The sequence below is a fragment of the Physeter macrocephalus genome, chromosome 18 (genome assembly GCF_002837175.3).
Source record: "Physeter macrocephalus isolate SW-GA chromosome 18, ASM283717v5, whole genome shotgun sequence".
NCBI lineage: Eukaryota > Metazoa > Chordata > Mammalia > Artiodactyla > Physeteridae > Physeter > Physeter macrocephalus.
Window position 1 is genome coordinate 48,588,031 of NC_041231.1, and position 16,604 is coordinate 48,604,634.

Here is a 16,604-nt window from a genome sequence, read left to right on the forward strand (position 1 = left end):
GTAAGAAAGAGACATACACACAGTACTGTAGACATAATTCAAACCCCTGAATCCAGCTATATGTGACACCAGCACAAGTCTCTGACTTCTTAGTTATGTGAGCAAAAAATTACTTTGCAAGTTAGTCTGAGTTAAGTATTACTGTTAGCAAATAAAATCGTCTTAACTGGGGCTTCCCTGGTGGTGCAGTGGTCGAGAATCCACCTGCCAATGCAGGGGACACGGATTCGAGCCCTGGTCCAGGAAGATCCCACATGCCACGGAGCAACTAAGCCCGTGTGCCACAACTACTGAGCCTGCACTCTACAGCCCAGGAGCCGCAACTACTGAGCCTGCGTGCTGCAACTACTGAAGCCCACGCACCTAGAGCCCGTGCTCCGCAAGAAGAGAAGCCACCGCAATGAGAAGCCTGCGCACCGCAACAAAGAGAAGCCCCGCTCGCCGCAACTAGAGAAAGCCGCGTGCAGCAACGAAGACCCAATTCAGCCAAAATTTAAAAAATAAAATAAATAAATTTATTTTTAAAAAAAGAAATCGTCTTAACTAATACAGCACTTTCAGGTGAAAAGACTGAAAAGATTGTCACCTTGGCTTCACCCAAAGTATTTTTTAAGGTCAAAGAAGGATTAAAACTTTAAAAAAATTAAAAGGATCGACATTAATATGTCTATTTGCACATTGAAGCAGGTTTTACATAGCTCCTATAAACTCTAGAAACTTCATTATTCTTAAGCCATTATATGCACATACTCATTGAAGAACATGAATTTTCCATTATGAGCATTTCTAAACTTATAATTACCAAGAGCTATCTTCAAAGACCAAATTCCTTGTCAAGGTTTCTAGTTTTCCAGTATCAAAGTTAAATGAATTCATCATTTGTATTTCATTTTTTTAAATTTTTTACATAATATTTATTGAGCCCTTTCTATATATGCCAGGTTGGCACAATCATCAGCATCTATTTAGTGGCCACTTCTATGAAGTATGTAGTATTACTATTATTGTACCATTACAATCTTCATTTTAAAGTTTAATAGGAGGGACTGCAATATTCCTAATAATAATAGTAGTGGTGCTACATAATTGTCAAGAACGTACTATGGGGGATTTCCCTGGTGGTCTAGTGGTAAAGAATCTGCCTTACAATGCAGGGCATGTGGGTTCGATCCCTGGTCAGGGAACTAAGATCCCACATGCTACGGAGCAACTAAGCCCGCGTGCCGCAACTACTGAGCTTGCGCTCCTCAACTAGAGAGCCCATGCGCTCTGGAGCCCGCACGCCACAACTAGAGAAGAGAAAAACAACCCGCACGCCACAACTATAGAGAAGCCCGCACACCACAACGGACGATTCCCGCACGCCTCAACGAAGATCTCGCATGCTGCAACTAAGACCCAACGCAGCCAAAAATAAATAAAATAAACAGTAAAAAAAAAAAAAAAAGAACGTACTATGTCCCACACACTGTACTAAGTGCTTTACAAGAAGTCTCCCGTTTAATCCTCATTTTTGAATCCTCTAAATTAGGTATATTATCCTCATTTTATAGATGAGGAAACTGAGGCTTAAAGAATTAAATGCAGAGCCAAGACCTGCGCTTCACATCAGAATCAGTACACAAGGTTTGAAAACATTCCACACCACATCCCAATAAATCCCATAACATTATCCAAAGTGCATTTCAAATTGCTTAATCAAAACCTGAGCTCATCTACATTACATGTGTTCTTGAGTTACCATGTGGTTTACATTTGTGTTTTCCTCTTTAATTCCTCATCTCTGGAAAAGGTAAAGATGCCCATTAAAGGAAATACATATTATGTATAGATAGCTCAAATGAATAAAATAGGAGCACTAAAATTATAGATTCAATACTTTTTATACTACAGACTGTTCCAAAAGTGGGCAGACTTTAGAAACGATGAGATTTTATTTCAAATGTGCATCGGTGTTAACAAACTATTGTTAAACTGAGAAGTCTTGTTGGAGGAAATCCTGTCCCTCTTGGGGGACATCTCAGGTCCTGAAAAATGCTTCAGTACAAGTCGTCGGGTAGCAGATAAGATGGCACTGATAGCATTAATTACTCCCATGAAACAAGACTGGAATCTTATATTTACCCACATTAAGTACAAACCACACATGCACACATGCGTATATAACAAATGCAACCAAAAATATATTCATTGATAGTTTATCACTGAGAAAGCTCCACATGACAAAGTTTAATTTTTTTTCATATAGATAATCATTTTCTTCCTTTGAGTATCAAAAGTATTCCTACTGTATGTATTACCAGGAGTCTCCCTGAAGCCAACTGCAGAAGCACGGGAAGCAAAAAGAACCAAGGGGTTAGCGTGTAAATCAAGCCGTCACAGGTCAAGCTCCTGTCAGTCAAGACAGGCTCCCTCAGCTGGGAGAAGGGTTGTCACACACTGGCTACACACTTCGTAAAATATACCTTCCTAAGCCAACAAGGAGTGGTTGAGCTCTTCGGAATATAATTAGATCTGGTTTCTATATTGTGAAAAAAAAAAAGGTTTTTTCATTAAGAACAGATCTTGAGAAGTTTAACAAATATCAGGGAGCATCTGGTGAAGCTGCCATTCTTGAAAACTTGCTGAAATGACTCAGACTGCAGGCGAGGCCCTGAGGAAGCAGGATCAGGCATGCGCTTTAATGCCTGACACGCTTTCCAACATTTATTTAATTTTATAAAAAATTTATTTAATAGTGATATGTGGCATGCACTTTTTTTAAACTTCAATTTTTTTAACTTCAATTTTTTTCTTTGATGAAATTTACAGTATTGTCTGAATTATAAGGTGCCATTTTAGAGCTTAACATATTTGCATTGGGTGCTCTTAGCAGTCATCCTATTGTGTGATTGCTATGTGAGCAATGGAGTAAAAGGAAAAAAATAATCCCCTTCCGTTAATTAATACTTATTAACAGTTCTGCCACCATCCCTCCCCCGCAAAAAATATTCTGTTTTTAACTAAACTTAATTTCCATTCCAAGAGTTTGGAGGGGAGGGAAGGAAGATTTCTTTCCATCTCTATTATTTCTGAGTAGGTCCAGGAAAAGTCCTAACTTTATGTTCAGGAGTCTTGTCATGTTGACCTTGAAACCTTGAAACCTTATCCCTCTGGCCACAAACATTTTTAAATCTGCAAAACTCCAGTCATGTCCCTTGTAGAAAACAGATAAAGTTCTAAATGGATGTTTTTGAAGATGGACTGAGATTCTCCTGAGTCCTATGCAGCATAGTAGTTACTGCCTCTCTTTCTAGACCTCTTTTACAGTGAGTGCATAAGCCCCCGGACAAAAATATAAGGTCCCTGCGACCCCGAGCCCATCGCTCGACCTCGTTTGCCAGAAGCATGCTGGGCACCCTACACTTCTCTGCCTGAGCGCAGTGCATGGGACTTACTGGGGAAGTAAGACATCTCTAATGAGAGCCAGAAGATTGCTGTCAGAATCGACATTCGCCTCCTTGCCACCACCAACCTCCTGGTTCACGAGCAGAGATGTGGTTTCTGAGAGCAGCCGCAAGCTGAAGAGTCTCCACTCCACTTGAAAGAAAAAGAAATGCCAAGAACGTGACCACATGGAGATAGAATGAAAACAGAATGTGTAACTGATGGAATTCTCACTGATGTGGTCACACTTACCATTCCCGCTTTGAACCAAGGAGACCAAGGGTGGCAGGATATAATCAACCACCTAAAAGGAAAGACGTAAAAGACTTGGTTCAAATCCCTACAAACAAAAAACTGATATTGTTACCGAACTCAAGTCCGTGTGCCTGACGCACAGTGAGGCCAAACAATACTTAAACGTCGGAGTTTGGAGCAGACAAAGGTTTATTGCAGGGCCCTGCAAGGAGATGGGTGGCTCATGCCTTAAAAACCCTGAACTTCCCAAAAGTTTTGAGCAAAGCCCTTTTACAGGAAAGGTGAGGGAGGGGCGGGGTTAGTTGTTGGAAGCTTCTTGGTGTCAGATCCTTTGTTCTTGAGGTCAGGTCACGATGTTCCTGTAAACGTCCACCAAACAAATGTTAGTCTCTGTTCTGACAAGAAGGCGCAAGGTCCCAAGGCTCAACTTTTGCCCTCCGAGGTCCAGGCCTCGTTAAGAGGAGGGGTCCCTGCGCAGGCCGGTCACCCTGCCCGCGAGCGCTGGTCCAGCACCCAGCCCCGTGACAAGAAGGCGCAAGGTCCCAAGGCTCAACTTTTGCCCTCCGAGGTCCAGGCCTCGTTAAGAGGAGGGGTCCCTGCGCGGGCCGGTCACCCTGCCCGGGAGTGCCGGTCCAGCACCCAGCCTGGGTCCTCCCGCCCGTGCTCAGCCCGGCTGAGGAGGCAGATCTCAGCTGGTGACGCCCTCAGGGCCAGGTCCCCAGACCCCGCCCAGCCGTCATCGGTGAGGGAGCCAGGTGCCCAGGACCCAGCCAGCCCTCAGGCTGCCCAAATCAGGGGTCGGGTCCCACGCATTGCGACCCACGGAGACCACCACCGCCGCCAGTAGGTCGTGGAGGCAGGGATGGGGGAGAGGTTCGCAGTTGCCTCAAGGCCGGGCCCGGACTGTGGGCGGCCTGGTGAGGGCTCTAGAGCCCTGCAGGACACAGCCCGCAGACTGCCCCCAAGGCCCCCAGCTCACCCGCCGGCCCAAGGCCAGAGGGCCTGGAGGACCCCAAGAAGAAGGCCAGCCACGATCTGTCTCTCACCGCACTCTCTGCTATGCACAGACTACTGTGAGGCTGACTGTTGGGGGAGCAGGACATCTAACCGCCCCACTAAGGGTCACACGCTAACTGTCACTCACGCCCGCCCCACCCCATTACAATATCAACCACTACCCATGCCTTTTCCACTGACAGAATCATTAGTCAAAGGAGTGAAAAAAAAAGCAACAGCTAAATTTACCCAGGATTTAAACTCTGCATGACATTTAATAAACCACCAAGCTCATTTAAATCTGAAAAAGTCCTCAGGTCAAAATGACATTATGGTCGTCAAGACAGTAGTTTATCAAAACTTTCAGAGTTTATGAAAGGAACTTTGGTATATAATACAAACTCTGGTTGGCATGGGTTGACATTGAACCGTCAAATAAAGATATGTAAGCTGGTGATAATTAGTCAAGTTTAAACTAAGCAACAATTAAAATGTTGGAGGAAAAGGAGATACATAATCCTCATGTTTTTGCAAATACATCAAAGCGCTCTGACAAGTTAATCTTGGTGATTTTTAGAAATAGATTCCAAAGATCTAAACCCATTACACAAACCACCTCTACGATTTTCTAGTTACATGAGACAGAGCACAATCAAATATGGTTTGCAACCTACTCCAAAATAACAATTTACCCCCCAAATGAAAATGGATGATGAAGAAAGGACAAATCATTTCCACAGTGTAATTCTGAAAACTACCATCTCATTTGGTGAACTCTTTTGGTGACAACAAACTTCCTGTTGTTTATAGCTGAATTGATTCCTGATCCTAAGATGTGTATTTGCTCTCCTCACCACACTGACAAAAGGGCAGGAAAAGTGGTCCACGGCCCAACACCACCTTCTTGCTGTCCAAAGCAATGAAAGGATACCCTACACAGGTAAGGATCTCCACACATGGGTAGTGGTCCGTCAGTGTTACCCTGTTCTAGCTCCACTCCACAAAATAAGTTTATACATAACATTATATCTAGATATTTGTACCACAACCCTAAGAACTAGGGATGTTTTGTTTACCCTCTTCCATTAAGTGACATCACATCACTCAAAGCATAGACATCAAGCTTCACTAAGGAATTTTTAGAACTCTAAACTCCCAGGTACATCAAAAGCAAAAACTATGCAAAGAAGAGAAATATATCCCACTATCAACCCCTATCAACATGCTCAACATCTATCTTGAAGGTTTAAGAGAGCACATTAAGAGAGGAGTGGGACTGAAATTATCTACACGTCCAACTCAATAAGTTTGAAAACCAACAATTAGGCATGGTCCAAAAAGCAAGGCTGTCAGAAGATGAAGAGACAAAAATCAATAGTTTTCCAATATGCCTACGACAACCAATCAAATAACATAATTAGAAAAAGATACCATTTACAACAGTAATAAAGTTCTAAGGTATCTACGACATCATGACTTTCATAGAAAAAAAAATATATATATATATATATAAAATATGTACAAGTATGACAGCCATCGATGGACTTCTGAAAAAAAGCTTGAAAGCTGTCACAACCATGCTCACAACAAGAAAAAAGACAAACTGAAAATCAGCAACTCTTCTCAGACATACCAGAGACTTCAAGTCACAGGGCAAACCAGCTGTCCCCCAGAAGTGAAGAGACAGGCAAAGACAGAGAATCATAGCTTAACAGGAGCAGAAACCACCAATGGAGCCAAAGCAGCTGGAGCAAAAACATCAAGGGTAACTGACTAACTGCTGGTGTCTTGAGTGGAAGAGAGAAAACCTCCTTCAGGCCCTGTGTGCACCTGCACCTGCCAACCGGGAAGCGGGTGAGGTGAGAAGCACTTGTGAAGTTCACAGCCCAGGCGCACAGGCTCAGAAGAGGAATGAGAACAAATCAGAGGGGCTATGGAACCCTCCTCCCCGCACCTCACCACAACATCAATAGAGCTCCTGTGTAATAACACAGGATTACAGCAGAGAGCTGCTTGATTATAAAGACACAGGCTTTATTTCAGAAGGAGTTATTAGGGAACCCCAAGACAACAGGAGAGACAAAATAAGGACATTATGGGGAATTTTAGCCTCTGAAACCTACAGCTACAGCAAACAGTAAACACAGCCTGGCTCTTAGCCAGATAAACATACAACTTCCACTCATGGCTCCTTGATCTCAGTTCATTTTACCTGACACATCATGCTGGAGTGAAATATTTGAAGTGCTGAGGGAAAAAAACACCACACTAGAATTCTGAGTGACATTATCCCTCAAGAGTAAAAGGAAAAATAAAGACTTTCTTGCACACACAATAACTGAAGAAATGTTTTGCCAGTAGACTTGCCTTGCAAGAAATGTTAAGTTTCTCAGAAAGAAGGAAAATGACATAGGTCAGACACTCAGATCTATATGTTAGAGAAAAAATAAACGAAGGTAAAATATAGTAATTGATGAGAATCCTCAGAGAGGTCAACTCTGTGCAAATTAATCTGTAATTCCAATAAAAATAAATATTCCAGCGAGGTTTGCATGAACTCCTCCTGCTGATTCTATAATGTATTTGGAAAGGAGAGGGTCAGGAATAATAGAAAATTTTCCAAAAAGCATGAGGCATATTTGGTTCACCTTCTCAAGTTTCCAAGTTTACTGTGATGGAAATAAACATGATGGCACAAGCAAAGGGGCAGACAAAGAGATTCATGGAACAGAACAGAGAGCCTAGAAACAGATACATATGGGAACGCAGTAAGTAGCAGATAGAGTACTATCAACAGTGGAAAAACATATAGACTATTCACTGAAGGGATAGGTACAATTTAGTTGTCTATTTGGTAAAAAAATATCATAATGCTAAAAAAAAAAATTACTGGAGGCTTAAAGATCTAACAGTTACAAAGCTCTTAAAGGAAAATATGAGAGAATGGCCTTTGTGTTACTAGAGTAGGAAAAGGCTTTTTAAATGATACCTGAAAAGTACAAACTAAAAGAAAATACTAACAGGGACTTCCCTGGTGGAGCAGTGGTTGGGAATCCGCCTGCCAATGCAGGGGACACGGGTTCGAGCCCTGGTCCGAGAAGATCCCACATGCCGCTGAGCAACTAAGCCCGTGTGCCACAACTACTGAGCCTGCGCTTTAGAACCTGCGAGCCGCAACTTCTGAAGCCTGCTCACCTAGAGCCCGTGCTCCGCAAAAAGAGAAGCCACCGTAATGAGAAGCCCGCGCACTGCAGTGAAGAGTAGCCCCCGCTCACCACAACGAGAGAAAGCCCGCGAACAGTAACGAAGACCCAATGCAGCCAAAAATAAATAAATTTATTTTTTTTAAATACTAATAAATTTGACACTAAAATGAAAAATACTCGTAGAAGATGAGTCCTCATAAACAAAATTAGAAGAAAAGCCATTGGCTAGGAGAAAGTTCTGCAATCCCTATACCTGACAATGGATGAATATGCAGAACACATGAACACGGGGCCCCCCCGGAAGGAGAACACCTAAATAGCCAGTAACCATATCAAAGCTACTCAACTCCACTAATAATCACAGAAATGAAAGGTAGAACAAAACAGACACCAATTTACACAAATCCAGTTAGAAAATCACATAATACCAAGACTGGGGGAAATGGGTACTCACATACCACAAAAAAAATCAGTAAATCAGTATTTAACTTGGAAGAACAATTTCACAATACCAACCAAAGCTGAAGATGAACACAGCATACAACTCGGCAATTCAGCTTCCACGTAACATATTTAAAAACACTCATTGCAGATCTGATTGCAGGAGTGAAAAGAGAGTGAATAAATCATTACATTTATATTTCATTATTTAATGAAAACATCAACTTGCAAAGTGATACAGGCAGCATGACACTATGTATCCTGAAACAATACCTATAATCTTAAAATACATACTAAATGTAAATTTCTGTATTAAAAATGTATTTCGTAAGTCTTAAAAGAAGAAATCTATTTAATTATAATACTATTTAATTTTTTAATTAACATAGTTTTCCTCTGAATAACTCAAGGCAATAATAATAGTATCCCAAGATGATACAAATTTAATCCTTCCAACTGAGAACGATCCTTGAGAAGAAGTAACATGAGGGTGGTAATGGAAAAATAAAATGCTTTTTATAATACGTAAATGAAGACTACAAGAAAGTTTAGAACATTATTTGACTCTTCACCTTTAATTCATATTTTTGTGAGCAATGACAGTTGACTACTTTATCAAACGAAAGCTACCCATTAAGACAGGAACTGAAAAATGAAATTACACTGAAATTATCTGCATGCTTAGCAAGTCAAACCAGGCAAAGGATATAAAAACTGAAGAACAATTTCATTAGTTTTATTTATACTCTATTCAATAACTACATCGACTGAAATAATAAATGGTGTTCAGGAAAAGACTGTTGTTTTTAAAATCCTAACAAGAAAAAGGAGACCACATATCTTTTGGCAAAATGTTCACGTAAAGTTAAATATACAATGATTCCAGCAGAAAAGACAACATGAAAATAAAACATTTAAAATGTTAGTTACTTCGGAGATGAGAGCAAAGAAACATCTTTAGTTCCTGGAGTAGCGTTTAAGGCAGAATAATGTAAAGAAAATGTAACAAAGGAAGTTAAAGAAAATAAACCATTTCAGTAAATTCCCATACAAATCAGAAGGGTATCTACTCTCAACAAAATGCGGGGGAAAAAAGTCTGTATAACTGACACATCCCAACATTTACAAACATTAATTGTGTGTGTATATAATACATATATATACACACACAAACATACAATAAATGATTTAGATGAGCTCACAATATGTAGGTAAGGGGCTTTTATCACCACCACTCTCAGAACTTAACAGCTACTAAGGGCCAGAAGGGAAATGAGCCCATTTACAAATATGTATACACATATGTATGAAGTAACTAACATTATATAAATTGGGATGTGGAGACAAGACAGCGTTTCATGGAAGAGGTTGGGGTGTATTTTATTGTTGTTGCTGCCATTACCTTTAAACTAAATAGCTGCCAGAAGTTAGATTTAAAGGCCTAGAGATCCATGCGATAACTTAGGCTTTCTTTTTTTTTTTTTTTGCGATATTTAGAGTAACTTACTCTGAATTTAATTTGAAAACATTCACATGAGAATTAAAACAATCATCTAGACATACAATTTGCAAGATTCCAGTCAAGGATGAGAAAGGAACTCTAAATTGAGACTGTCTCAAGATGACAAATGAAGCAAAGTTCTAGCCTCAGCCTCCGGCCCCAAATCTCTGGAGGTCACACGTACTCGCTCACAGAAGGGGACTGCTGCAAAATAAAAGAGCAGCTCCAAGGGTGCTCGAAGTGATCTGGGGGCACAGGGGAGAACAAACACAGGAAAAGGCTCTTGGAACCACAGTAACAATGGTTACTTGGGCTCAGGAGCAGGGCAAATTTTTTTAAAAAAATATTCTGACAACTATATTTCACTACAAATGGTTTCCTATATAACCCTGCGCATTTTATTTAATTTGCTTTACGCATTTAAAAACACCATTCTTAGGAGTCCGCAAACCTCGGCAGACTGCCCAAGGCTTCCAGCATACAAAACACAGGAACAAATGAGTCCAATGCCAAGAACACCACTCAGCTGGGCTCAGTGGATTCTTGAACCCTTCCAAGGGTGGGCCACCTGTACAATATTTCTAGCTAATCCACATCTCTTGCAAAAAGGACTAATTTCACCAAAGGAAAAAAATCTTTCTAACAAAAGCATCATCAAGATAAAGACACCTCACAAGTGTGAACTTCTGATCAGTCTTTCAAATGCTAAATAATCACCCCGGGAGGATGTATTCCTGAAAGTGTACTTCACATATAAACTGACCTCTCCTAGGACAGAGATTAAAACTAACTCATGCAAACAGACTCACAGACACAGAAAACAAACGTAAGGTTACCAAAGGGGAAAGGGTGGGGAGGGATAAATTAGGAGTTTGAGATTAGCAGATACAAACTCCTATATATAAAACAGATAAACAACAAGGACCTACTATATAGCACAGGGAACTATATTCAATATCTTGTAATAAACTATAAAAGGATCTGAGAAAGTATATATGTGTATGTATATATATATATATATATATATATATATATATATCTGAATCACTTTGCCGTACACTAGAAGCTAACACAAAATTGTAAATCAACTATACTTCAGTTAAAAAAAAAAAAAACTAACTCGTGCATATAATTTCACACCTCTTGTGAAAGGTTAAGTACTTTCAAGTAAATTGCGCTAGGTTTCTCAAAATAATACTGGGAGAAACCATAAAATGACTTATGAAATCATTTCACACTCCTCTCCCTTTGTATACGTGATTTTGTTTGTTTGTTTGTTGTTGTTGTTTTTGCGGTACGCGGGCCTCTCACTGTTGTGGCCTCTCCCGCTGCGGGGCACAGGCTCCGGACGCGCAGGCTCAGCGGCCATGGCTCACGGGCCCAGCCGCTCCACGGCACGTGGGATCTTCCCGGACCGGGGCACGAACCCATGTCCCTCTGCATCGGCAGGCGGGCTCTCAACCACTGCGCCACCAGGGAAGCCCTGTATACGTGATCTTTTTCTGCCTATAACACCACTCCTCCCACAGGAGCCCATCAGGAGTTGATTCCTACGTGCCTTCAACATTTAGCTCAAGAATCGCCTCCTCTAAAAAATCATCTCCAGACCCTGTCAGACTGAGTAGTGCTCTCGGCATGCCCCATGCGTACCACCAACACAGTCCAATCAACTACGGCGGTCCAATCTTTGCTTTCCATATGGGTCCCTTCCTCTCAACCAACACTGAACCGATTCAGAGCAGGGTCTGACTCTAGCACCCTAGTGTATCCTCAGTGCTCCATTTAAACAGGTGGTTTGCAAAAGGCACTTATTATGAATATATGAGTAAACAAAATACTAAAGTGTTTTCTGTGTCCATTTTTATATCACTGCTATTCCTCTATTCATACTAATTTATCCCATTAATATGAATAGGATGTAAAAAAAAAAAACTTTGAAACGTAAAAGGTACTTGTCCTATAGAATGCTAATTTCTCAAAAAAAAAAAAAAACCAAACTCATTTGATTTTGTATCCTAGTTGTCAGCTGCCATCACCCCAAACTTTGAGCTTTAAAAGGAAAACCCTTAGCCCTGCTCGCTATAAGAAATCTAGTGTTCTCTCCAAGATTTATAGGAATGTGCAAGGGCTTATTTACTTTCCATGGTTCATTGCCAATGCTTGAGTTTTTACCTCACTGATATATTCAATATCTTGTAATAAACTATAAAAGGATCTGAGAAAGTATATATGTGTATGTATATATATATATATATATATATATATATATATATATATATATATATAGCTGAATCACTTTGCCGTACACTAGAAGCTAACACAAAATTGTAAATCAACTATACTTCAGTTAAAAAAAAAAAAAACTAACTCGTGCATATAATTTCACACCTCTTGTGAAAGGTTAAGTACTTTCAAGTAAATTGCGCTAGGTTTCTCAAAATAATACTGGGAGAAACCATAAAATGACTTATGAAATCATTTCACACTCCTCTCCCTTTGTATACGTGATTTTGTTTGTTTGTTTGTTGTTGTTGTTTTTGCGGTACGCGGGCCTCTCACTGTTGTGGCCTCTCCCGCTGCGGGGCACAGGCTCCGGACGCGCAGGCTCAGCGGCCATGGCTCACGGGCCCAGCCGCTCCACGGCACGTGGGATCTTCCCGGACCGGGGCACGAACCCATGTCCCTCTGCATCGGCAGGCGGGCTCTCAACCACTGCGCCACCAGGGAAGCCCTGTATACGTGATCTTTTTCTGCCTATAACACCACTCCTCCCACAGGAGCCCATCAGGAGTTGATTCCTACGTGCCTTCAACATTTAGCTCAAGAATCGCCTCCTCTAAAAAATCATCTCCAGACCCTGTCAGACTGAGTAGTGCTCTCGGCATGCCCCATGCGTACCACCAACACAGTCCAATCAACTACGGCGGTCCAATCTTTGCTTTCCATATGGGTCCCTTCCTCTCAACCAACACTGAACCGATTCAGAGCAGGGTCTGACTCTAGCACCCTAGTGTATCCTCAGTGCTCCATTTAAACAGGTGGTTTGCAAAAGGCACTTATTATGAATATATGAGTAAACAAAATACTAAAGTGTTTTCTGTGTCCATTTTTATATCACTGCTATTCCTCTATTCATACTAATTTATCCCATTAATATGAATAGGATGTAAAAAAAAAAAACTTTGAAACGTAAAAGGTACTTGTCCTATAGAATGCTAATTTCTCAAAAAAAAAAAAAAACCAAACTCATTTGATTTTGTATCCTAGTTGTCAGCTGCCATCACCCCAAACTTTGAGCTTTAAAAGGAAAACCCTTAGTCCTGCTCGCTATAAGAAATCTAGTGTTCTCTCCAAGATTTATAGGAATGTGCAAGGGCTTATTTACTTTCCATGGTTCATTGCCAATGCTTGAGTTTTTACCTCACTGACTCTAGTATTTTATCTGCTTTTCACCTTCTCCTAATGTTTGCTTCCAAGAGTCTGAATATACAAATGAACACTGGTCAGACTATTTATGACAAAAGGACTCCAGCCACAACCTTTGCAGGAAACAGCATGGAAGCCACATTGTAACAGCTGCAGCCATAAGCTCAGAATGGTTAGGACTTGGTCGATAACTGCCAGCCTCACTCTTTTTTGTACTGTGTCCCCTTTGACTCAAGACCAACCAGAGAAACCTAAATATGCTCTCCTATCCAAACCACATAGGATGCTCTGTTTCTCATTAGCTTGACTCCAGTCCCCCCATGGCAATCAGGGCACACCTTAAGCCCTCCCTCTTTTTCACCCTAAAGTTTTTACACCCCCTGCCAGCCTTGGAGTCTCTGCCAAAGGCAAGTGATGGTGCCGACTCCCGTGCTACAGCAGCTCTGAGTAACAGCCTCTGCTGGTTCACACTGGCGTGGCCTTCATCAATGTCCACCTTTCTCACTGTGCCATGCTGACATGGAGACGGAACACACAGTCCCCTCTTAAGGATTAAAAGTCTCATAAGTTCTCAGTACGTAGCAGGCTTTACTGAGGGTGCGAAGTGAAGCAGATTTTATGGCAGCAACACCAACAATTTAAAATTGAATACGAAACACCCTTTTAGTCATCTTTTATCACCTGCAACTTTGACTTTTTCCCTAACCTTCTCCCTCCACAAGCTCTGGGCTCCTGCCCTGTCACCAGCCTCTTCCAGGCCCCCTCTTGGCTCCTCCCTCCTTCCCTCTTATCTCACCCACCACCCACTGCCTGTTCATTATTCATGCAAATTTTATTTACCCTGCTACCCCCAGCCCCTTTGTTCGTCCAGGCTTCTAGGCCACTCCTAGATCCCTACCTACAAAAACACCATCCCACACAGATACTGATGGTTATAAAAAGGCCAGGAAGATGTTTCATGGCGACAACTTTTCTCTGTCTTCCACCGGACCCTATTTCCTGGAGAGGAGCGCCTACCTACAAAGGAGGAGGTTTCCCTCCACATAATGAGACCCATGCATCCGTGCAGAGATGGAGCATTCTCTCTTCCAAACACACTTTTTAAATGTATTCATTTTTATTCTCTTCCTTTAACACCCACTGATCTTTATCTAAAATTGTAGCTATTGATAAATTCCCTTAGGACCTAAGAAATTTTGCATCCTATATCATACAGAAACAGGAGGAAGGGGGCAGGGCACAAATTTAAAAGAATGACAGAGCCACTGAGGATACAAAAACTGGTTAGAACCAACTAGGTCCAAGATGGTGGAAGATTCGACTTCCGGTAGACCTTGAGCTTCGTTATGCACTCATTGTAATACATTAGCATATATTAAATGACACGCCCACAGGTGCCATGACAGTTCCGAGGCCACCCATAGAAAGCCCAAAAGTGGTCCGTGGCCCAATTCCTGGAAATCCCTGCCCCTTCCCCCAAAGAGCTGGAATAATCCTCCTACTTATTAGCCTATGAAATTACTGTGCCCATAAAAACTAACCACCCTGTATTTTGGGGCTGCTCTCGCCTTTTGAGACGGACTGCTTTCTGTCTGTGGAGTGTGTATCTCTCTCAATAAATCTACTTCTTACATATCATTTCGCCCTCACTGAATTCCTTCTGCACTGAGACATAAAGAACCTGAGCTTCAGGTGTGTGACTTCAATTAAGACAGTGGGTCCTAGTTCCAGTCTGAGTTTTGGCTGTGTTTGAATCTCACCTGATGTCGTGCAGTTTCAATACCAATACAAAGAATGATTATCGATTAATCATGTTGCGGAATGTGTGATTCAAAAATATCACCTGGGGAGTGTGGTCTGACCCATGATGAACCTCAATCTGCATTTTGAGAAGTCACATGAAAATGGTATTTTTTTGTGTGTGTATCTTTTTTTTGTTGTTTACATCTTTATTGGAGTATAATTGCTTTACAATGTTGTGTTAGTTTCTGCTGTATAACAAAGTGTATCAGCTATATGTATACATAGATCGCCATTTCCCCTCCCTCTTGCATCTCCCTCCCACCTTCCCTATCCCACCCCTCTAGGTGGTCACAAAGCACCGAGCTGATCTCCCTGTGCTATTTTACATTTGGTAGTGTATATATGTCCATGCCACTCTCACTTCGTCCCAGCTTACCCTTCACCACCACCCCCACTGTGTCCTCAAGGAAAATGGTATGCTTTAATGATAACCCAATGCCAAACGGCAATAAAATAGATAACAATGAAGAAGAAAAAAGGACAAAAACCTAAAAACTCTCTTTACCAAATCACTTCCAAGTCACAGCGGCCTTGGCTTTGGGGGGCGGGGCTTCGGTGGGGGTGGGGCTTAGGCAGGGGCGAGACCTAGGCTTAGGACCCAGGTGCCAGAAAAGGCTTTGGAAAAAAGAAAAAAAAAAACTGATACAGCTTATGACCGAGAAACTCTTCTAACCCTTCAAATTGGCACGGTTTGCTCCTTGGTACTAGGTCTCCTTGTTAAAAAAAAGAGACTGGAACATCTGAGACAATAGACTGAGAGCCCTTTTGCTGCTGTGGAGTTAGATGATTTGTTCATCAGTGCCTTCCCCTTCTAGAAGCTTCCACAGAACTTATAAACAACATGTACACCATTTAAATAAATACCACTGCAACTCTATGCAATGTCCCTGCATTAATGACTTTTCTCTATCATAAAATTCCACCATTCATTACTTTTTTTAGTTGCAGAGACAATACACCTATATGGAGCAATCCAAGGAATTTTAATATTTAATGCTAGTGGTATTGCTTTCTTAAACAAAGATATTCATATGTGCTAAAGGTCATTTCAGGACATGTCATAAAAAGAGTCGTTTTGAACTCTTTTTGAAAATGCAGATTCCCAGGTCTAGGGACTTTTTTATTTCTGTGCTCAAAAACTGGGTCCCTCATTCAAAAAACATGTGTCTGCATATGCACATTAATTATTACTAATGGTCCTCAACAACATGGCCCAGAAGAATGTCCGTGAGTTAGGGATGCTAAAGACAGCTCTAAGACATTCAAGCTAAACAATCACAAATGCACTGAAACATGTAAATTACACTCACGCTAAACCGTATTTCATTTGTTCTTAAGCAAAGCCATTGATGCCCAAGATGATGATTTGTTTATAATTTCAAAAACTTATTTTCCATTTTAAGAAGTGTTGAACATGAGATACTGAAGTTCAGCAGCTTTAAACTGAAAGTAACCACGTACCCACATTCAAATTTTCTTATTTCACAAAGAATAAAGCAACAATCTTATAACCTATGGAAAGTGTATTTCTAAACCTTAATCATTTATAA

At 41.2% G+C, this 16,604-nt stretch overlaps 1 protein-coding gene across 1 annotated transcript in view; it reads right to left on the reverse strand.

Moving 5' to 3' along the window:
• Positions 1-16,604, reverse strand: part of ULK4 (unc-51 like kinase 4) — a 591,889-nt gene that overhangs the window by 361,753 nt on the left and 213,532 nt on the right. Inside the window, exons 28-29 of the mRNA XM_024117044.3 lie at positions 3,679-3,730; positions 3,438-3,579 (exon numbers count right to left, since the gene is read on the reverse strand). Coding sequence (XP_023972812.1) covers positions 3,438-3,579; positions 3,679-3,730 — 194 coding nt within the window. The remainder of the gene's footprint in view (positions 1-3,437; positions 3,580-3,678; positions 3,731-16,604) is intronic.